The sequence below is a fragment of the Thunnus albacares genome, chromosome 23 (assembly GCF_914725855.1).
Source record: "Thunnus albacares chromosome 23, fThuAlb1.1, whole genome shotgun sequence".
Lineage (NCBI taxonomy): Eukaryota > Metazoa > Chordata > Actinopteri > Scombriformes > Scombridae > Thunnus > Thunnus albacares.
This window is the reverse complement of record NC_058128.1, coordinates 477501-501945: the sequence shown is the minus strand read 5'-3', so window position 1 is coordinate 501945 and position 24445 is coordinate 477501. Positions and strand designations below refer to the sequence as shown.

The following is a 24445-nucleotide window of genomic DNA, read 5'->3' as shown; positions in this document are numbered from 1 at the left end:
ATACCTCAGTCTGTGACTTTGTGAGACGACGTCTGAAACCAAAGACTCGATGAAAACTTGTTTCGTCTTATATATGAAAGATTCTCTGCTTATATTTCTATATTTTTCTACAGATGTATATTGTGCCTTTTATCTCTGAACATGTTTACATGCTGGAAAACAGAATATATGAATATTTATATGAATGTTATGACTCTTCTTCTGCTCTTTAAAGTATAACATGTTTATTAATAACAAATCAATCTGAAGAAATTAGTTTATTTTATTCTGTTTATTTCATGATCATCAGAATCTGTTTCTTCAAACTTTCACTAATGCACATTTTCAACTGTTAGATTTTCTTTATATATTTTAATAAATCTTTACCATAAAAATGATGTTTCATGAATCTGACTTGTTAATCAGCTGCATGTTTTTGTTTTGTTGAATTGATGAAGTTTTATCTGCGGACGACAGGAACTCTTCACATCTGACAAAAGACCAGCAGGAAAATTAATTCTTCACACAAACAAAAGTTCTAAACTCAAAGTCCACTTACTCCAGAGCTTTTTGATGGATTCTCCCTCCACTGATGGGCTGAAAGCTCCAGAAACAGTTGAGTGAAGTTTTGTTCAATCAAACTGATAAAAAAAATGTTTTAAAATGTTTTTAAATATGTTGCCTATAACCTTTTATCTTTAATGTGATTTTTTTAAATTTTAACTAACATTCACACCAAACTGCATTAAAAACTCATGCAGTTCCACTGCATATTAATTAGTTGATAAATCTGTTAATTCATAAAATGTCTTAATATTTCAATGTTAAATAGTGTTTAATTGACAGAAATTGATTAATGATTCCACTTTAGATCCAAACAGAACTGATTATGATTAAAATAACCACAAAACCAAACTATTAAACATCAGACAGCAGCTCCTCGGTTATAACTTTTATAACTTTTATAACTTTTATAACTTTTAACCTTTGTTATAAGTGATGTTTTTCCGGTGTCAGACTGTTAAATTAGCGGATATCTGAATGGAGTTCGGTCTGTGATCGATCATCAGGTTCTTCACTGAAGGATCAGATATCACCTCGGTGCATAAATAACCCAGCTGTCAGTCTCTCTGCTCCGTCCAATCAGCGTCCAGCTCTGACGTCAGCTGTGACTATGAAGCCTCTGCTGCTCCAATCAGGATCCTGCAGGACCCAGACTGGTCCGGTCGGTCCCGCTTCCTCTGCTGCAGAATAAGAAGCAGTCTGCGGGCTGAACGGGATCCTCCAGCAGGGACTCACATCACTCATCCTCCCGGCAGTCAGAGCGGGATCCTCCGCGCGGACTGAGACCAGGATTTACCCACCTGCTCCCGACCCGGGTTTTAGTATGAGACTGGTGGACAGACTGATGAGGAGGTCATGGAGACACGGAGCTGCGGAGTCCGACACATGTGCACCCTGACCCTGCTGCTGGCCTCCGTGTGTCCGCTGTGCTGCAGAGCCAGCTGGGTGTGAGTATGAGACCAGACTCCGTTAACAGAACCGTGAATCTGAGGCTCACCTGCTCCGGGATCCGGGCTCCCGGGCTCCGGGCTCCGGGCCCCGGGCTCCCGGCTCCTGGGCTCCGGGCTCCGGGCTGCGGGACGCACCGCCTCACATGAGTCTATAATCCACATAATAAGATGTTAGATGCTGTAAATATAAAGTTATTTATTCTGTTAAAACACGTCGAGCGTCGCGTCTTCAGAATTATATTTCATGGAAACAAAAGCAGATTTTTTAGCAGTTTTCCAGACTTGGATGTCTGTATTTAAACTGTTTTGACGCTTTTATTACGCAATTCAGTCTGGAGATCCAATAAAACCAAATTCCATTTAAAACATCTGATTTATAGATTTTATTCAGGAGCTGCAGCTTCTGGGACAAAATATCACTTAAACACAACATATTAAACACAACATATTAAACACAACATATTAAACACAACATATTAAACACAACATATTAAACTCAGCTGAAGGATGAAGCTAAATTAACTCTAAAATGTAGAATTTTCTGGACATGAAAGCAGAGTTTGTCCAGCTGCGTTCAGGCCTCTGTGTGTCTGTTTGGAATCCGCCTAATTTCATTAACAGAGCAGTGAATTGAAGGCTCTTCTGTCTGTTTCTACGAGCAAACATCATTTCAGATATTATCCAGTAAAGTGGAAAAGTCCATAAAATATCAGTTTTGTAAATAAAACACCAACATTTTTGGGATTAATTGTGCGCGCGCGGGTTTGACGCAGAAACTTTGTGCGTCCAATAAAGTGAAATTCCAGTGAAGAAAAGCGGTGATTTCACGGCTGAGCGCGCAGTTTGATCCTCAGTGACCCAGCAGACGTGTTCACCTGGTTTTCATTCACTATTCAGTGTTTTACTTCTAACAGCTGTGATTTAACGGAAACAGGTGAATGCGCGAGACACTTATCTGAAATTTAAATCAGTCAGCTGTGGGAATAATTCTGTAAAAAAAAAAAAAATAAGCGACACATCTGTTCTGTTTATTCATTCACTGTTTAATAAAAGCAGAATAAATCACCTGAGGGACTCTGTGCGCTGTTAACGCGCATGCGCACCGCTCCAGTAATTATGACAGTATCAGTTTCAGCAGTCAGAGCTTCACAAGTGGATCATTTTTAAATTTGACATTTTATTAAAATAAATGTCAATCAGCAGTTTATACACCGTTTGACCTTTGACCTTCACATGTGCAGATTTGTTATTTATTTCAGTGTATAAACGCAGTTCAAAGGTTGTAAAAAAACTGCTCAGTGTGATGGTGATGATGGTGGTGGTGGTGGTGGTGATGATGATGGTGATGATGATGATGATGATGATGATGATGGTGATGATGATGATGGTGATGATGATGGTGGTGATGATGGTGATGATGGTGGTGGTGGTGATGATGATGATGATGATGATGGTGGTGATGATGGTGATGATGGTGGTGGTGGTGGTGGTGATGATGATGGTGATGATGATGATGGTGATGATGGTGATGATGATGTTGGTGCCGGTGTCGCCTGCAGGCGGTTGGGTCTGACCCCGGCGGGAGTCCCGGAGAAGCTGGGCTGCAGCTCGCCCCCGCTCAGCCCCAAACAGCGCGAGCTGTGCCGGAAGAAGCCGTTCCTGCTGCCCAGCATCCAGGACGGAGCCCGGCTGGCCGTCACCGAGTGTCAGAGCCAGTTCAGACACGAGAGGTGGAACTGCTCCACCGGAGACCGGCAGTCCGTGTTCGGCCACGAGCTCACGAGCGGTGAGCACTGATCAGTTCATTCATGAACCTTAATGAACCTTTAATTACAGTTCACTAATTCACTAATCCCTTCAACTGTTCATTAGTCTGAAAACTGAAATCACATTTAATCTCATTTCTCGTGTTTTAAGGGTTAAAAAACAAGAACCGGAAGTCTCATATCAATTTAGCTTCAGAAGCTCTTAATTAACTAATGAAGCAGATTTTAAATAAATGACTTTGCATCTTAATTCACACATTAATTCTCATCAGTTTACATTAAATCTGAAACATGTTCAGCTGCCAGTTGATGATGTTTTAAAGGATTTGAACAGTTTAATCAGATATGAAACATATTTATGGACACATGATGAAACATGTGAAGGGTTTTACTGAGTCGATTCATTAATGTGGTTTTAACATATAAACAATAATAATAATAATAGAGGCAAAGACTTTGTGGTTAATTAACAGATAAATGAAGAAGTTAAAAACCTTTAAACAGCATAAAAATCTTCCTCAAATGTTTTCCTTGATTAAAAGAAATAAGAGATTAGTTTATATGATATTTTACAGGATTTAAACCCATTAAACCCATTAAACCCATTAAACAAGAACCAGAAAGAGTCTTTAAGGAGTTTATTTGTTCAGATGAAAGAATCTCTGCGTGTGTCTTCAGGGATCATTTAAGATTGAATTTAAGGATATTTTCTTTCCTCCACAATCATCATGAAGCTGAATCAGCAGCAGTTTAACGTCTCCGAGCCTCTGAAGTTGTGAATCGTTGTAGTTGTGAATAGTCGTAGTTGTGAATAGTTGTAGTTGTGAACCAGAGTTGCAGCGTTTGTCTCGTGACGTCTCTTCAGTTCTTAAAGCTGAACTTTAATCCAATCAGCAGCGTTTTATAGGAGGGTTTATTATATATATATATATATATACGTTCAGAGCTTGACTCAGAAAGGTGATTTTAATGGACGTTCAGACGCTGCAGATTATATCTGAGAGTCATGTTAGATAACAAATGTTTCTGTGTGGGTCACATGTTTCCTGTCAGGACATTAAAAGCATGTGAGGCGTCTGTAACTGGCTGTAATGAGTTCAGCGTCTTCATGCTGACAGAGAAGTCGCTGTTCGTAGATCGAGGCTTTAAAACGGCCAAAATCCAAATAATAAAAAAGGTGAATGAATGTTTATCTTCAGGATGTGTTTCACTCTTTCACACACACACATCCTGGTAAATTACTGGGAAAACCTGTCAGGCAGCTTTCACTGTTCACACCTGCAGCTGCGTTCAGGAACATTTCCAGCTTGAACCTTTTTTCACATGTGACGAGGAGACGCAGGAGCAGGTGAGACGAAGGAGAAGAAGAAGATGTGGCGAGGCCGGATGTATGAGGATGTATGAGGATGTATGAGGATGTATGAAGATGTATGAGGATGTATGAAGATGTATGAAGATGTATGAGGATGTATGAGGATGTATGAGGATGTACGAAGATGTATGAAGATGTACGAGGATGTATGAAGATGTATGAAGATGTATGAGGATGTATGAGGATGTATGAAGATGTATGAGGATGTATGAGGATGTATGAGGATGTATGAGGATGTATGAGGATGTATGAGGATGTACGGCGGGCGGCGAGGAGCTGCTCGTGTCCCGTCAGTGTTAATACGCAACGTAAACAAGTCACAGATGTAAATACATCAGCAGCTTCAGGGTCATATAGGAGAGAAGAGTAGTGACTCAGTGTCGCAGCATTCAAATAAACTAAACTATGACAATTTTTCACACATTTGTATAAGAGATAAAATTCATTCTGTACTCAGCGAAGCAACATTAGTGAATCTAATATGTTGTTATGATGATGACATTATTAACTAGAAATTCAGTTGTTCTTTAATAATATAATATAATAATAAAACTTCTCGCTGGATAGTTCTGAAAGAGAAGAAATCTGTTTTTATTTTATTTTATTATACAGCTGCTGTGTTGATATTTATCTACATCCAGTTTAAATCTTTAATCAATAAATTCATCTGAAGGATAAATTAACAGGTTTTAAAATGTATTTCTTTGTGTTTAGGAGGAAGCGGCTGTTAATCCAGAGTTCATTATATTTACCAAGTATTGTAAATATAATGTATATATATATATATATATATAACATCCACATTGTTTATATTAATCTGCTGTAACTGTTATTGATTCTACAGTCTGAACATGTTGCTGTGCTGCTGCTAGCATGTTGCTGTGCTGCTGCTAGCATGTTGCTATGCTGCCGCTAGCATGTTGCTGTGCTGCCGCTAGCATGTTGCTGTGCTGCCGCTAGCATGTTGCTATGCTGCCGCTAGCATGTTGCTATGCTGCCGCTAGCATGTTGCTGTGCTGCTGCTAGCATGTTGCTGTGCTGCCGCTAGCATGTTGCTGTGCTGCTGCTAGCATGTTGCTATGCTGCTGCTAGCATGTTGCTGTGCTGCCGCTAGCATGTTGCTGTGCTGCCGCTAGCATGTTGCTGTGCTGCCGCTAGCATGTTGCTGTGCTGCTGCATCTGACCACTAACTTCCTCCGTGTGGTCGTCCACACGTTTTCCAAATGAGTCGATAACTTTCAATATCGTTTCCACTGATGTGTTTGTAGCCTCCTCTGAAACGAACCTTTTGCTTTCTTCTCCATGTGGTATCTGTCGGCGTCTCGTCATAACTCTGCCCTGAACCATCTTTGAACGGGAGGGTTTAAGAGACTGAAGGCTTCGTATTTTTATCATACTTTGGGCAGAGTTGTGTTGTCGATAAGTATTATGTCGGGACTCTTTGCGGAGCACGGAGGGATGTGACTGCTCAGCACGCCATCCAACCAGATGCCATTTTCCCTGAAATGATACAAGGTCTTGAGGTGGGAAACTGGCGCTACAGATTTTCCTGAACATGGATCCCTGCTCCCCTTCACACATGACCCCAGGCAGGACTGCCTGTAGAAAACTGGATTCAGCTTTGGATCTGCTAAAAGTTTGAGTCAAAACGTTTGAAGAAGCTGACGTGTAAAATCTGATGTTAACGCTTGCTTTGTTGTTTCTGGTCGTGCAGGAACTAAAGAGACGGCGTTCTTGTACGCGGTGATGGCGGCAGGGCTGGTCCACGCCGTCACGCGCTCCTGCAGTCAGGGCAACCTGACGGAGTGCGGCTGCGACGCCCGGCGGCAGGGCGGCGGCTCGCCGGCCGAGGGCTGGCACTGGGGCGGCTGCTCCGACCACATCCAGTACGGAACCTGGTTCAGCAGGAAGTTCATCGACGGCGCCCCCAAAAACACGTCGACAGCTCGAGGAGGATACACGCTGCTGACCATGAACCAGCACAACAGCGAGGCCGGACGACAGGTCAGGTTACACACGCTTCCTGCAGGAGTTTCACATTAAAAGCCTTCCTAAATCCGACAGCATTATTTAAACTCGCATTTTACCACCGAACGCTGCAGATGATAAATTGACGTCTGTAGCAATCTCTTCTTCTTCTTCTTCTTCTTCTTCTCCTCTGTGTCTCAGGCCATCGACCGGACGATGTCCACTGACTGTCGCTGTCACGGCGTCTCCGGCTCCTGTGCGGTGAAGACGTGTTGGAGGACGATGGCGGCGTTTGAGCGTGTCGGCGTGTATCTGAAGGAGCGGTACGAGCACAGTGTCCAGGTGTCTGACAGATCGAGGAGGAAGACGAGGAGGAAGGAGCAGCGCCGCCTCCCCGTTGACAAACACCAGCTCATCTTCATCAACAAGTCTCCAAACTACTGCCTGGAGGACCGGCGCGTCGGCGTGTTCGGCACCAGAGGGCGCCGCTGCAACCGAACATCCGGCGGCTCCGATGGCTGCAACCTGCTCTGCTGCGGCCGCGGATACAACACGCACCTGGTCAGACACGTCCAGCGCTGCGAGTGCAAGTTCGTCTGGTGCTGCTACGTCCACTGCAGGCGCTGCGAGAGCATGAACGACATGCACACCTGCAAATAAACACGAGTCACACCTGCAGATAAACACGAGTCACACCTGCAAATAAACACGAGTCACACCTGCAGATAAACACGAGTCACACCTGCAGATAAACACGAGTCACACCTGCAACTAAACACGAGTCACACCTGCAGATAAACACGAGTCACACCTGCAGATAAACACGAGTCACACCTGCAGATAAACACGAGTCACACCTGCAACTAAACACGAGTCACACCTGCAGATAAACACGAGTCACACCTGCAGATAAACACGAGTCACACCTGCAACTAAACACGAGTCACACCTGCAACTAAACACGAGTCACACCTGCAACTAAACACGAGTCACACCTGCAACTAAACACGAGTCACACCTGCAGATAAACACGAGTCACACCTGCAACTAAACACGAGTCATACCTGCAGATAAACACAAGTCACACCTGCAACTAAACACGAGTCACACCTGCAGATAAACACGAGTCACACCTGCAACTAAACACGAGTCACACCTGCAGATAAACACGAGTCACACCTGCAACTAAACACGAGTCACACCTGCAGATAAACACGAGTCACACCTGCAACTAAACACGAGTCACACCTGCAACTAAACACGAGTCACACCTGCAGATAAACACGAGTCATACCTGCAGATAAACACAAGTCACACCTGCAACTAAACACGAGTCACACCTGCAGATAAACACGAGTTACACCTGCAACTAAACACGAGTCACACCTGCAACTAAACACGAGTCACACCTGCAACTAAACACGAGTCACACCTGCAGATAAACACGAGTCACACCTGCAACTAAACACGAGTCACACCTGCAGATAAACACGAGTCACACCTGCAACTAAACACGAGTCACACCTGCAACTAAACACGAGTCACACCTGCAACTAAACACGAGTCACACCTGCAGATAAACACGAGTCACACCTGCAACTAAACACGAGTCACACCTGCAGATAAACACGAGTCACACCTGCAACTAAACACGAGTCACACCTGCAACTAAACACGAGTCACACCTGCAGATAAACACGAGTCACACCTGCAGATAAACACAAGTCACACCTGCAACTAAACACGAGTCACACCTGCAGATAAACACGAGTCACACCTGCAGATAAACACGAGTCACACCTGCAGATAAACACGAGTCATACCTGCAACTAAACACGAGTCACACCTGCAACTAAACACGAGTCACACCTGCAGATAAACACGAGTCACACCTGCAGATAAACACGAGTCACACCTGCAGATAAACACGAGTCATACCTGCAACTAAACACGAGTCACACCTGCAGATAAACACGAGTCACACCTGCAACTAAACACGAGTCACACCTGCAGATAAACACGAGTCACACCTGCAACTAAACACGAGTCACACCTGCAGATAAACACGAGTCATACCTGCAACTAAACACGAGTCACACCTGCAGATAAACACGAGTCACACCTGCAACTAAACACGAGTCACACCTGCAGATAAACACGAGTCACACCTGCAACTAAACACGAGTCACACCTGCAACTAAACACGAGTCACACCTGCAACTAAACACGAGTCACACCTGCAACTAAACACGAGTCACACCTGCAGATAAACACGAGTCACACCTGCAGATAAACACGAGTCACACCTGCAACTAAACACGAGTCACACCTGCAACTAAACACGAGTCACACCTGCAGATAAACACGAGTCACACCTGCAACTAAACACGAGTCACACCTGCAGATAAACACGAGTCACACCTGCAACTAAACACGAGTCACACCTGCAGATAAACACGAGTCACACCTGCAACTAAACACGAGTCACACCTGCAACTAAACACGAGTCACACCTGCAACTAAACACGAGTCACACCTGCAACTAAACACGAGTCACACCTGCAGATAAACACGAGTCACACCTGCAGATAAACACGAGTCACACCTGCAACTAAACACGAGTCACACCTGCAACTAAACACGAGTCACACCTGCAAATAAACACGAGTCACACCTGCAGATAAACACGAGTCACACCTGCAGATAAACACGAGTCACACCTGCAACTAAACACGAGTCACACCTGCAGATAAACACGAGTCACACCTGCAGATAAACACGAGTCACACCTGCAACTAAACACGAGTCACACCTGCAGATAAACACGAGTCACACCTGCAGATAAACACGAGTCACACCTGCAACTAAACACGAGTCACACCTGCAACTAAACACGAGTCACACCTGCAACTAAACACGAGTCACACCTGCAACTAAACACGAGTCACACCTGCAACTAAACACGAGTCACACCTGCAGATAAACACGAGTCACACCTGCAGATAAACACGAGTCACACCTGCAGATAAACACGAGTCACACCTGCAGATAAACACGAGTCACACCTGTAAATAAAGAAAATATTCGTAAAAACAGACGAGCTGCAGAGACAAACTCATCAGATTCTCCTTCGACCAATCAGGAACGTTTCTACAACCTCAGACTGTGATTGGTGGTAAAATGACTTTATATAAACTGACGAACGAAGAGGAAATCCTTCAGTTTGGTGTTTGTGTGACGTTTAAACTGTAGTGAACTTCCTGTTGAGGACGTTCGGCGTCTGCGGCGCCACCAGCAGCAGAATTCAAACTTCAGAATCTTTAATCAGAAGAAACAAAATAACAAACGTTTCAGTAAAAAGAATCAAAACGTCTGAAACATCAATAATATAAAAAATGATGAAATGTTTTTGTATTTTTTGCAATAAATGATTATTTATATATAAATATTTGTGTTTGATTTTTACTGCAGTCTGTAATATTCTGAACAAAAAACACAATATTTTATATTTACAGTTTTGTAAACGTTTAGTTTTATTCTGTCGTGAATATTTATTTATCCTGAAAAAACAGATTAATGTAACAAAACAAACAACATGAAAACCATAAAATCAAAGAACATAAAAATGAAATTATTTCAACAGTTTGCTGAAAAACAGAAGCAGATTTTGGTTGTTTATTAAATATTAAAGAACTTTAACGATTAATTGATTAAAAAAAAAAAAAACAATCAGCAACTATTTTGATAATTGATTTATCATTTAAGTCTTTATTTCAAGCAAAAATATTTAATATTTTGTTTATTTTATTCTATTTATGTATTTATTTATTTGTTTATGTAAATACAAACAACATAAAAACAGTTTGTGTGAAGACAAAATACAAACAAGAGAAAACAAACAACATGAAACAGTTTCCTGAAAAACAGACTTTGGTTTTCCTGTTTTTGAAGCTTTCAGCCACATCTCATGGCCTTCTCAGTGGATGCAGTTGTCATGGCAACGGTCACTTTTTATAGTTTCAGCTTTCATCTTCTCACTAAAATCTCTCATTTCTTCATTTCCAGCTACAATAATCCAACAGAGAGAAGAGAGAGAGTGACACCATCTGTTTACTGTTTCAGCCGTGACTTCCTGTCTGTGATGTCATCACTCTGCTGCCCCCTGCTGGACAAACCAGACAAAAAAACTACAAAAAACTACAAAGACCAACTTTACTGAGAGATGAGTGAAAAAAATACACAGAAGATTAAAACATGTTTAATATTCTCACTTATAAAAACATGTTTGTTGTTATAATTATCATTCATGAGTTTCATTATAACCTTTCACAGGGTTTAATTACAAAATACATTTGTAATCAAATAATAATTTATACATTTTAAAATTGAAAAAAGATGAATATAATTAGTACGTAAAACTATATATTTCAATTAAAAAATTAAATGCAATAAAAGAATAAAAGTCAACTTTAAAATTAAACGTCCAAAAAATCAATTTTCTATTTACAATTTAAAATATTTGAAATATAATCTTACTGAAAATATTGATTAAACTAAATTGATTAACTTTCCTTCTTGTGCCTGAGCCAATAGGAGGCTCTTTCCACTGCCCCCCCCCCCCCCCCCCCCCCCCCGGTGGCGGTCTGGAGCTCTGAGATCTATGAGATCTTCCTCAAGGCTTCAGACTTCATCCAGGATCATGACTCTCTTCTCTCTAAGGTTGAACTTTGACCGCTGCTGGAAGGGTTTCTGATGACGTCTCTGGTCTTGAGAGAGCGTTCTGCCTGGCTGACTGCAGTGTCAGGGACAGTCCTGGACTACAGAGGACAGGGGGAGCTGGAGCTGCTCAGATCTTATGTTTGCCTGATAGATGTTAAACTATCTGCAAAGGTGCTTATTGACCTTTTTGACCGTCGTCATCGGCACTTCGTACACAGTAAGGGGCCACATACAAACCTTGTTGGTGGATCCGACATTTGAATTTTCCAGGCGAGTCAGATATTGTTGGAATCACGTCTCCTTGAACAAGTAGCTTGAACCTGCTTGTTGGTTTCTGGATCACCAGGAACCATGATTCTTTTGGGCTTGAATGTTATTGTTGCCCAGGTGACCATGTGGTCAAGTTCTGTAAGGACCCATCTCGCCTGCGTGTGGGTTGGTGTGGTCACCATAAGGTGATCCAGAAATGACTTCCTGTGATGGTCTTTGGCCCTCTGGACTCTTTGCTGGCTGATGTAATAATTAGGTTCGTTCCCATGACGAACAAGATGTGAGATATGGTGCATCCCATCATCTCAACAAGCCGCCACTCTGCTGTGAACCTGGCGGACTGAAGTCGACCCATACGCAGTAACACAGTCGAGCCTTTTCTCTTCTTGGCTTCCTGGATGAGTCAGCAGAGAAGGTCCTGCGTGCTCCAACCACCCAGAGAACCCTTCAACACCACCCATCGGAGTAGATGTGTCAACATGAAGGTGAGTATAGAAAAGAAGATCTTTCCCTGCACACCGAGCAGAGAGATGGTCCAGAACTGGCTGATCTGTGTGGAGTCCAGCGCTTTGGGGACAAAGCACCTTCTGGTCTTTAGCAGCTCGCTGGAGCAGCGTCCCTGGACCAAATTCTCCATATAAGCTTCCAAAGCTTTCGGAGGACATCGGGGCAATTCTTGTGTACTTTGTACGGTATACTGCTGGGACCCGGAGCAGATGATGATCTTCTGGACCTTTCTCCGGGACGGGGGTTCTGTGCTGAGGGGTATTGTTGGTTTATCGATGGTGCAAAGGTTATTTTCTTGATGAATCGCTGAAGGTTTCCTTGACAAACTCATCCACTTCCTCCTTTGAGCTTGTAAGACTGCCAGACTTCCCCAAGGAGAGATCTGGTGAAGCGATACGATACGTCTTACCTCTTCAGCCTCTTCTTGTTCCGATCAGCTGTTCTCTGAGGCTGTTAGTTATTTTATTTCTTCTTTTTCCTCAGTTCTGGCCATTTTAAACTGTTGGTTTAGGTTTTGGTCTTAGTTGTTTGATTTTCCAGTCTGACTCCTTCTGTTCTGAAGTTTTCTTTGGTCAGTCAGTGAGTCGAATATAATAATGCTCAAAGTGCTTATTAGTAAAATATAAAAGTTTAAATCATTAGAAACAAAAAACCAGACAATTTAAACAACCATCAAAATATTAAAACACACTGAAAAAGAAGGTAGAAATTAAATTAATAATGAGTAATAATAAAGGTGTAATACAATGAATATAACACATTAAAATAGAAATACAAGATTTAAAACATCAACAGAATTAGTTTGATTCTAAAAACTGACAGAACTCAAATCTGTCTTTGACTTTTGGTGAAATGTGTTTAAAATGAAGCAGCAGACATGTGGAATAATATTTAATAATAATATTTATTTATGTATTTAAGAACAGAGTCGAGCTGCTAGAAGAACATGTGACACAGTAGACGTAAAGAAATATAAGTTGAGTTTGGTTCGTCCTGTTTAATGCTGCCACTCAGCAGAAAACAGTGTGTGTGTGTGTGTGTGTGTGTGTGTGTGTGTGTGTGTGTGTGTGTGTGTATGTGTGTGTGTGTGTGTGTGTGTGTGTGTGTGAGTGTGTGTGTGTGTGTGTGTGTGTGTGTTATCAGCAGTGTGTGATGACAGAGCAGAAAGTTTCAGGAAAGAGAAAACAGCGACAGGTTCTTAGTTACAGTCCAGGATTTCCTGCTATTCTCTGTCTCTGCACACACACACACACACACACACACACACACACACACACACACACACACACACACACACACACCAGCTGATTGACAGTAAAAACTAAAATTAAAACAAGCAGAAATAAACTGACACCTTTTATGAGCCCAGACAGATTTATTCATATTTGACTTTTATTACCTCATTAAAGCTTCTGAACCTTTAATCTGTAAATATTGTTGATGTTTCCTGCGTCGCTGTAAAGTTCTCAGTGTTTCGATTGGCTCCAAACCAGCTGTGATGTCATGAATCCTGCAGGTACGTCCAGGTGTTATTAGAGGGCAGATATCACAATAATAACCAGCGTCTTCTTTCTTTTCTTTGTTTGTTTTTTGAAGATTTAATTGCGTCACTTTGACTTTTGAACCCAAAGAACACAGATAAATCCTCTTCAATCAGATGAAAGTTACAAATGTTTAACTACTAAAACACTCCATCAGTCACACCAGAAGATTAGTTCTCAACCTTTGCAGTAATTGAAGAGAATTTGTTGCATTTTTATTAGATTCTATCAGGATTTCCTCTTCAGTACAGATGAGATCTTCATCTCCTCTAATACGATGATGCTGATGATGACATCACCTTCATCAGGCTGAAAACACAGATTTACAAAGAGTTTAAGACAGTTTGTCACATTAACAGAGTTTATTGCAACAAACCTCACAGTCAGGAGAAAAAAAATGTTCTTGCATTAAATGTTAAATTTGTAAATCTTAATATTTTTCACGTATTTATTCATTTAATGTTGTTGTTTCCAACCTGTAGATTGTGAGATTTAATCCTGTAAACTAGAATATTTATCACAGTAACACAGCCAGTAACGAGGAGTCACACGTCGTCATCTGACTGAACGTTAGACCAGAATCAGCCTTTCAAACCGCAGCACGGCAGGTTTATTTAGTCTCGTGTCCTTAAAACAGCTCCAATAATTCAACATTCAACAAAGTCTGAATCTGTGATTTAATGTCGTCTGCATGAAAGTTACATCAGTGTGTAAAAAAAACATGAGTCAGCGGTTTGCTTTGAGCTCTTCAGGAAGCACATGGAGGGGGGGGCTGAAAGTGTCGGGAGGAGGAGGAGGAGGAGGAGCAGGAGGAGGAGGAGGAGGAGCAGGAGGAGGAGGAGGAGGAGGAGGAGGAGGAGGAACAACCAGACGCTGAAAAGGACGAGAGACTCTGAGAGCAGATCAGACAGACGAGGACAGGAGACATGGAGACGAGTCAGCTGCTGCTCATCTCTCTGATGATGACGATGATGATGATGAAGGAACCGACGATGACCTCAGCTGCTTCTCAACAGGTAACATCATCCATCCATTCATTCATCTATTCATTCATTTATGTCATGTTTCATGTTTCTGAACAGAAACTTTTAACTTTAACCTTTAAAAATAACTTTAAATGAAAACTTCACACTTATTAAATAAAGACTGTAAAGTCTGATTTTGTCTGTAATTGATCGTGTAAATTCTGATCACATTGATCAGCTCAGTTGAAAGTGATGATAAAATGCATCAGATCACTTTTAGACGTTAATGATGGAACTTGACCACCTGTAGTTATTGATGAGGATGAGGATGATGAAGATGATCAGGTTTCTGTCAGTCGTTACTAAACAGCAGATATTAATGATGAGAGTGATGCATCAGATCTCTTTTAGTTGCTCAGTAATTCATTAATAAATGATAACAGATGATTAGTCGTTACAAACAGCAGATTTCTGATCATTGAGGAGTTACAGTATGAAATGTAACAGTCGACACTGAAAGTGATCAATACATTTATATATATATACATGAGAAACATCATGTTCAGTCATATTATTTTAATGAGCAGGTGAATAATGAAGCATGAAGTCATGTGATGAGTGTTTGAAGCCTGACGGTGAGTTTTCTGGTCTAACGAAGCGCCGCGTTCGCCGTTTGTTTGTTTCCTGGGTGGATCAGATGCAGCTGATAGTCGCAGCAGCCATTACAGTCATTACGCTCACTTCCTGTTCCAGTCCTCACACACTTTCTCCTCTTTGATGTTTGAAAACTTTCTGCTGTCGAATAATTCTCCCTGTAACATTCAGTAGATTTAAAGGGTCACATGACGTTCGTCTTAATTTACTCATAATTCACTTCATTATCTTTTCAAGGTGTTATTATGGGATATAAGAGATTCTCAAGAGGCAAAAGTAATTTCCCCATATCTTAATTATCAAATTAAGTAAATTTTAAGATGTTTTTAATGTGTAAAAATCCTTAAAATGTACAAAATAACAGTTATTGTTTAATTTTTATCTCCAGAATTTAAAAAAGTTAATGGGTTGGAACATATTAATGAGTTTTTAATTGGTTATCTGCAACTTTTAAATGTTTTTGAGCTAAAATAGTTTCATTTACACCTGAACATCACGTTACAAACACCTTCATTAAATCATTATTAATGGGACTTGTTTGGTCTCCTGAACCAACGTTTGCCTCCACGCCGTCGCAGCTGTGAATCTTAAATGACAGCGTGTGTCGTGTTTCTTCTTCTGTCAGAACTTCTGCTCCAACTCGACGGTGTTGAGGACTCGGACGGCGTGTCACTCCTGCAGCATCAGCGCGTTGATTCCTTGTCCGTCCGGATACAAACAGACGCCCAGATCCACCGCCAAGGACTGCAGGTGAGACTCTTCACCTTGTTTCACTGCTCGAACACAACTGAGTACATTTACTCTAATTCTCTACTTACATACAACTTTGAAGTATTTCTATATTATGTTACTGTACTTTATACTTCTACTCACCACATTTCAGAAGGAAATATTGAACTTTTTAGTCTCGTTAAGTCTCCATCAGATCAACATAACGGCTGAAAACATTCATCTGTGATTTTGTCTCCTTGTGGTGTCAAATAACAACTTGCACCACCTCAGTAAGAGTCAGTTTCCTACCAGTATATTTAACTGGAACTCTTCCAGCTGCCAGCAGGAGAACGTTCAGCAGCACAATCAGTAGTGAAACAACAGTTTTATATTCATCATTAAATCAGACCAGATCTGTTTTCAACTTGACATTAAAGGGTTTGATTTTAATAAAGCAACAGATTCCAGGTTATCAGACAATAAAACACGTACGGATCAAACATCTCCTCACAGCGTCTCGACACAAATATAATAAAATAAACAACGAGTGAAGACGTTTTACAGAACGAGTCATTTAGATCAAAAACGACCTTTAGTCACGTTTTAGTGACAGACGCCATCTGGTGGCCGCAGTGATTATGGATAGATAGATAGATAGATTGATAGATTGATTGATTGATTGATAGATTGATTGATTGATTGATAGATTGATTGATTGATAGATACCGCTGTTCACTTCCTGTTTCCAACGGTGAGTCAGGACAGTTTTTTTAAAACTACCATTGTCATGATGTTGACTGTTGCCATGACAACAAAGGAGGTTTGCCTAACTTTGAGGAAGTAGTTCCTTGAACCCAAACCAGGACCAGACCTGAACCGCATCGCGACAGTGATGATGTTTGACGGTTTGGAAGTCGCCAGATTAGAAAACGTTCCTACAGGTCGTTCTGGAGTCACATGGTACAATCGACCTCTGTGGTCGTTTCATCACGAGGACGTGTTGGTTATTTTATTTTCATACGTGGTTTGACTTCAGTACTTTAGTGCTTCTGCTTCTGCTGCTTGTTTTAAACAAATGTGTTTAGATTTTATAAAATATTTCAGCAACATACAAACACTCTGAGTGAGAATATAACGAACACAAAGCAGTGAAGATACAGGAATCAGTTTTATCATAACATCTAATTATTTTATAATTTGTTGATTTTGAAATGTTACAGATGATTTTTATTATATTATAAAGGAGCTCCACGTCTCCTGTTCGGTCGAGTCTTTTACCTTCATCGTTTGGGGATAAAGAGGTAAACAGATGTGCACTGTGTGTGTGTTCAGGTACTACATCAGGACGGCCAGTCTGCAGTTACCCATCAGCGGCTGCTCCTTCGAGTGCTACAGCGAGGTGGAGATGAAGAGCTGCTGTCCGGGTTTCTGGGGCCCCGACTGCATCGGTGAGAAACACGTTTACACAAAACATCCACAGAACCCTGAACTATAAATGTCCAGTTTATTATTTATTACAGAGAATCTGCTGCTCATTTATCAAACTGTTTGCCGGCTGCAACCTTTTTATTCAGAATTTTACCTAAAACGCAGCAGCGGTTATTGATCATAGGAAGTAAAAATATAAGATGTTTAAAGTCACTTTGCATATTTAACTGTCATTCCTGCTATTTATACATAAACATTACAAAGTGTACAGTAAGTGTTGTAATAATATTCCAATAATATAATCTGAATAATAATCAGCTGTAACATAAAAACTCTGATATCTGCAAATGTTTTTCATCATTTAAGATTTTGATGTTTTATCTATTAAAGTGTTTCAGAGCATGAAACTGTTGCTGAATCATTTTCTGAATGTCTTGGTCTAAAAATAGTCACATAGTGTATATATCAGTCAACCTGTCTCTGAGTCTTCAAACTATTAATGAGGTCGATATCTTTTCTCAGGTTTTGACATGTTTAAACAGTTTGTGCAGCTTCATAACAAAACTCTAAACTTAATCCAGACGTTTCTTCCTGAATGTGTGTGAACAAAACAAAAGAGTGGAACATTAAGCTCTCTTGTGACGCAGTGGGAGGGGGGGGCGGGGGCGGGGGGGGGGGGGGGGGGGGGGGGGGGGGGGGGGGTGTCTGAGGCCTCCAGGTGACTCGCGTCACATGTTCGGTCCTGCAGGATGCAGCTCGTCCTGCACAGATCAGAACTTCCTTCCTGCCTGCAGATCTCTGAGTCAGCAGGACGAGAATCTGCTGACCATCAAACATGAAGCTGGACTGACCGGACCCCCCAACGCCCCCCCAACGCCCCCCCAACGCCCCCCGACACACACATACATGTCCTGGTAGTCCTGGGGTTCATGTTTGCCTCTCTGTGTTTTGCTGAACTCTCAGTGACAGTTTGAACTTCAGTGAAAGATGAAAGTAAAAATTCTTCACTTTTACCGTCAAACTTGAGGATAAAAACTGTTGATCAACTGGTTCTGAGAGTAAAATCCGGTCAGATGTCAGAGAGCTGCTGACTGCAGGACACAAACTGGTTCCTGTCTGACTGGACTCAATTACAACGAAACAATCAATCGATTAACTAATCGATCAACAGAAGATTCATCAGCAAACATTTTGATAATCAATTAATTGTTTCATTAATTTCACTGATTCTAACTTTTAACTGAACTGTGACTATTTGGTGGTTTTCTCATAAATGATAATAAACAGAATATTTGGGGGCTTTGGATTTACTCCCTTACTATCAGCCTGCTGGATTATAAACTGTTAGCAAAAACACTCAAACATATATGTGAGGAAGCCTGATCAGAGTAGCGAGGAAGGTGGCAGGAGGCCAATGAATACAATCAAATCAAATGTAACTGGCTTAACTCAGGATAAGTCAAACTAAGGCATGATCACATTCACACCTACACTGTCATTCTCTTATTTCTGTTCTTGCCTGAACCCACATTTCTCCCCTTAAACAGACCCTCCAGTCTATAAGGCAGAGCCATGTTTCTTGCAGGGGCGTCAGTTCCCTTTTTACTGACAACTGGCATATAACAATATTGCTAACAGTCAACACCGTTTACAACAAATTGCATCATCTGCAACATAATCCTCATCACAAACCAAAATACGTACAAATCATACAGATACTAAACCAAACGTTTAAATAAGTAAAGTAAATCCCCCGTATTTGGTCTAACCCATGACATCACTGGAGTGATGTCAGTGAGTTTAAAAACAGGAAGTGATGTGTCTCCTGGAAAGCACTGTGAGTATGTTAACACAAGCTAATCTATAACTCAAGAGACTCAGGACTATAAACAATAAACAATAAGTGAACTTGAATACTTCCATAAATGAAGGTGTAAATGTAACAATGATAAACACCAACAAAACTCAGGATAATATGTAAAGTAATGCTACATATACTGGTTAAACAAACAAATAACAAAGTATAATGGGGAATAATGGTGTGGACTCACTAACTTTGTCACAATATACTGAAAAGAATATTTAATTAAAGAATAATTAATTCAGATCAAAGGACAGATATGACGTCTGAATGTGATCTGCTTCTTCGCGTCAGAGGAACTTTGTCTTCTTAGTTTTGTTCACATATAATGTTGCTCTGATTAAATTGGTTGGATTAAAGTCATATATGAAACCTCCAAGACGGCAGTCATCCCTTGTTGGTCCTCAGATTTATCTTCTTCAGGCAGAGACACAGATCAGAGCTGTCCTCTGTCACGATACATAAAATATCCCTCTACGCAGATGATATACTTTTATTTATAACTGAGTCAGATAATACCACATTAATTTAATACAATACAGTAATTTGGGAGGTGAAATACACTTTGATTCATAAAGGTTTTATTCTTTTATTTCTCAGTTTTTAAATAAATACATGAGCTGATGTTCTCAGTTCTCAGAGAGAAGCCGGAGTGGAAAGAAGGAAACAGTTACAGTTTGAGTTGTTTCAGGGAGGTGATGACATGTTGAGATAAGAGAGGAGCAAAGATAAAGACTGAAGAGAGGGAAGATAAGAAGGAAGGAAGTAGACAGATGGAGGGGGGGGTCTGTTTCCTCACAGAAAACCAAACAGCAACGCTGTCACAACTCTCCACGAACCTCCATCGTCAGCTTCCTGTTTGTGTTTCAGAGTGTCCAGAAGAAGCCGACAGACCCTGCAGCAACAAAGGAGTCTGTTCAGATGGCCTGGGAGGAAACGGGACCTGCACCTGTCAGGTAACACACCTGCTGACAGGTAACACACCTGCTGACAGGTAACACACCTGCTGACAGGTAACACACCTGCTGTCAGGTAACACACCTACTGACAGGTAACACACCTGCTGTCAGGTAACACACCTGCTGTCAGGTAACACACCTGCTGTCAGGTAACACACCTGCTGACAGGTAACACACCTGCTGTCAGGTAACATACCTACTGACAGGTAACACACCTGCTGTCAGGTAACACACCTGCTGTCAGGTAACACACCTGCTGTCAGGTAACACACCTGCTGACAGGTAACACACCTGCTGTCAGGTAACACACCTGCTGTCAGGTAACACACCTGCTGTCAGGTAACACACCTGCTGACAGGTAACACACCTGCTGTCAGGTAACACACCTGCTGTCAGGTAACACACCTGCTGTCAGGTAACACACCTACTGACAGGTAACACACCTGCTGACAGGTAACATACCTGCTGTCAGGTAACACACCTGCTGACAGGTAACACACCTGCTGTCAGGTAACACACCTGCTGACAGGTAACACACCTGCTGACAGGTAACACACCTGCTGACAGGTAACACACCTGCTGACAGGTAACACACCTGCTGTCAGGTAACACACCTGTTGTCACTCTTCAGGAGGTTCAACTGGTCTGTTACCTGTTCTGAAGGAGGGGGTTCTAGTTCCTATTTATGTGCTCAGTGTGTGTGTGTGTGTGTGTGTGTGTGTGTGTGTGTGTGTCTGTGTGTGTGTGTGTGTGTGTGTATGTGTGTGTGTGTGTGTGTGTGTGTGTGATCCAGGTGGGCTTTGCAGGAACCGCCTGTGAGGATTGTGAACCTAATCGATATGGTCCCACCTGTAGCTCAGGTAACTTCCAGTAAAACTATAACAGTAAAATCAATCTTTTCTTCACAGTTTTTACAAAAATATTCATATTATTTATCTCATACGTTATTTTTCTTCTTCTTCAGTCTGCTCGTGTGTCCACGGTTTGTGTGACGCTGGTCTGAAAGGTGATGGCAGGTGCACCTGTTTCTCCGGATACAGAGGTCCAAACTGTGATCAAGGTGAGTCTGCGCTGCTCAGCTCAGTTTAAGATGTGATTATTAAATAAACGTATTCAGGATTGTGATGTGGTGCGTTAACAGTAAAAGGTCATGTGCTGTCACCTGTGCATGCAGAGCTTCCTGAGTGTGCGTCTCTCAGCTGTCAGCAGAACTCTCGCTGTATGGAAGAAGCTCTGACAGGACGGCTGGTGTGTCAGTGTCTCCCTGGTTACCAGCAGTCAGGAGCTCAGTGTGTGTGTGAGTTCACACCGAAAATACAACGTTAAACACACCTGTTTATTCACACACGGCTCGTTTTACACCTCTCATTACCAGTATTTATTAAAAGTCTTTTTAGTGTTATTAGGAGCAGCAAGTGTTCAAATAAACCCAGAAAAAAAGCAACAACTACAATACCCAGAATTCATTGTGAACATTATGGAAGATTATGTGTGCCACTTTAAAACAATAAAATAAAATGATATGATATAAAGTAAAATAAAGCACATTTACTTATAATAATAATAATAATAATGTAGTATAATATAATATAAATAATAATAATAATAATAATAATAATAAAAATAAAAACTATCAACCTCTTTGACTGTGTTTATTGTCTCAGAGGGAAATTTGTGTTGGACACATGATGCTGCTTCTGTACCAAATAATTACATCATACAATATAACATTACTAATCACTACACATCATACAACTCATATATGTGTACTCAGCATATTTTGATATATTTGAGTTAGTCTATTTATTTATTGTATTTATTTTAGCTTTTAAATGTATTTTTTTCTGTTGTCTGATTTATGTCAAATGTAACACTTTAATTTCCCTTTGGGATCAATAAAGTAATCGATCCATCCAGATAAAAGAGTAAATGACGACATGATTAGTTAACGGTACAATGTGACGTCTTAATGAGGACGCTAAAAGTCTTGTGATGATGTTTTGTCTCCTCAGCCGTGAACCCGTGTCTCCGGCAGGTCTGTCACGTTCACGCCACCTGCGTGCACTCAGGTCCAGACCAGCACCTGTGCGCCTGTGACCTGGGTTACAGCGGGGACGGACGAGTCTGCATGGCCGTCGATCCGTGTCAGACCGAACATGGCGGCTGCTCCGCCGAGACCGCCCGCTGCGTCTACGACGGACCGGGCAAGGTGAGAAAACACAGGGTCAGGATCAGGATCAAGATCAGGTTTAAGAACAAGATCAGTTTCAGGAACAGGATCAAGATCATGTGTGAACGGGTGAATGTGTGTGTGAACGAGTGAATGTGTGTGTGAACAGATGAATGTGTGTGTGAACGGGTGAATGTGTGTGTGAACAGATGAATGTGTGTGAACAGATGAATGTTGGCAGAGCGCTATGTAACGCAGCCCATTTACCAATAAGAGCAGGATCAATAATCCAGATCAGGATCAGGACTGGAGCTGCTACTTCTAATCATTTCAGAATGAAATATGTTTGATTAGTTATTGGTTAATGATAATCAATGAGTCCTCTGTGTACCTGCTGTATCTGGTGAATCAGTCTCACTGCGAGTGTCTTCCCGGCTTTGAGAACCTGTCGGACGGCGTCCGCTGCAGCCTGAAGGATTCCTGTAGACCTGATTCCTGTCACCAGAACGCCAACTGCACCACGGTGGCACCAGGAAGAGTCCAGTCAGTTCAGTCTCTTTGTTTTCACTCATTTATCCGTTAAATGTTTTAATGACGTGGATGATCATAGGTCACCTGTCCCTCTCTCTCAGATGCACCTGTCTCCAGGGTTACCTTGGCAACGGTAAAGCTTGTTATGGTAACATCATGCAGCGACTGAAGGAACTGAACACTGAACCCGGCGGCCAGTGGAGCGGTCAGCTGAGCAACGCCATCGCTCTGTTCGGTACGGTGACCTCAGCATGATCAATAGAAAATAATAGAAACAGCAGAAAGTGTTTCTACTGTTTACTGTCAGCAAAAAGACTCCAACACATCAATAACTAATGATTACTTTCATTATAGATTCATCGATCGATTATTTTCTGTCATAGAAACCAGAGAAACCAGGAAATACTCACATTTAAGAAGCTGAATCAGAGAATTTGGACTTTTTCTTCTTAAAAAATGACTTTAAGTGATTAATTGATTATCAAAATAGTTGGTGATTAATTTAAAAGTTGGCTGCTAATCGATTAATTGTGTGTAAAGGGAGGAGAAATTATATATATATAGAAACATATTATAAATCAGCTGGTGATGACGTGCAGTTCATCATGTCACCTTGTTATTAATATTAATATTCACACACTGTTTGAATATTTGTCTGATAACTTTAATGATCTGTGTGTGTTTTCAGATTCTCTGTCGTGGCCGTTGCAGAATTTGGGTCCTTTCACTGTTTTTGTTCCGATCAATAAAGGCTTCAGAGGAACGTCGGTGAGAAGTTCTGTTTACACAACAGGTTCACGTCATAAACAACAGATTAAAACTGAACATTTTGGAAACTGATCCGGTGTCTCGTCCTCCGTCTGTGAGCAGGTGAGAACTCTGACAGCTGACTCAGCTAAAGCTAAATACGTGTGTAAGATGCACCTGGTTGCCGGGGTGATGCCCTTTGACAGTCTGAAGAAAAGTGACGTCTTCTACACTCTGACCGGGAAGTCAGCAGAGACGGACACGTCGGAGGGGGTGAGACGGACGCCGTCACAAACACAGACGCATCACATGACTGTGAAGGTAACCTTAGTAACCGCAGAGCATCTTTCTGTACTCCTCCAGGACACTCAGACTAAGATCCGTATCCATGGCAGCAGGAAGAAAGGTGTGATCGTCCAGTCCGACGTCGTGGCGTCCAACGGGATGATCCACATCATCAATAAGCTGATGGACAGCGTCTCTCCCACTGTGGAGAGTGACACACAGGTACATCATTACTATTAATGATTAAATAATTCATTCATTGATTAGTTCACTCAGTCATTGATTATGTTTCTCTGCAGGAGAATCTGATGAAGATCATTTCAGACTACGGAAAGTTTGACAGACTCAGGTCTTTACTAGAGGTACGAAGTTCACAGCTGTTTGTTTACATGTTTATTAGTTTCAACATCGAGTTTTAATGTTTCAATATGTTGTTATGAAATAATGAATTTTAATAATTCATCATTTTGTCGGTAAAAAATAACATAATAATGTGCA

At 41.4% G+C, this 24445-nt stretch overlaps 2 protein-coding genes across 2 annotated transcripts in view; both read left to right on the top strand.

Moving 5' to 3' along the window:
- Window positions 1–1178: 1178 nt before the first annotated feature.
- On the top strand, window positions 1179–7321 carry wnt16 (wingless-type MMTV integration site family, member 16). Its single transcript, XM_044342807.1, has 4 exons — window positions 1179–1490; window positions 3053–3279; window positions 6346–6635; window positions 6801–7321. The coding sequence occupies exons 1-4, from the start codon at window positions 1399–1401 to the stop codon at window positions 7257–7259; spliced, it is 1068 nt and encodes a 355-aa protein (XP_044198742.1). The 5' UTR covers window positions 1179–1398; the 3' UTR covers window positions 7260–7321.
- Window positions 7322–14535: 7214 nt separating this feature from the next.
- stab2 (stabilin 2) overlaps window positions 14536–24445 on the top strand; it is a 44269-nt gene continuing 34359 nt past the window's right edge. The window contains exons 1-14 of the mRNA XM_044343414.1: window positions 14536–14652; window positions 15881–16005; window positions 17299–17414; window positions 20126–20211; window positions 21008–21074; window positions 21179–21274; window positions 21389–21511; window positions 22227–22423; window positions 22797–22927; window positions 23017–23150; window positions 23604–23683; window positions 23786–23935; window positions 24026–24169; window positions 24247–24309. Of these exons, the coding sequence (XP_044199349.1) occupies window positions 14563–14652; window positions 15881–16005; window positions 17299–17414; window positions 20126–20211; window positions 21008–21074; window positions 21179–21274; window positions 21389–21511; window positions 22227–22423; window positions 22797–22927; window positions 23017–23150; window positions 23604–23683; window positions 23786–23935; window positions 24026–24169; window positions 24247–24309 (1602 nt within the window). The 5' untranslated portion in view covers window positions 14536–14562. The remainder of the gene's footprint in view (window positions 14653–15880; window positions 16006–17298; window positions 17415–20125; window positions 20212–21007; window positions 21075–21178; window positions 21275–21388; window positions 21512–22226; window positions 22424–22796; window positions 22928–23016; window positions 23151–23603; window positions 23684–23785; window positions 23936–24025; window positions 24170–24246; window positions 24310–24445) is intronic.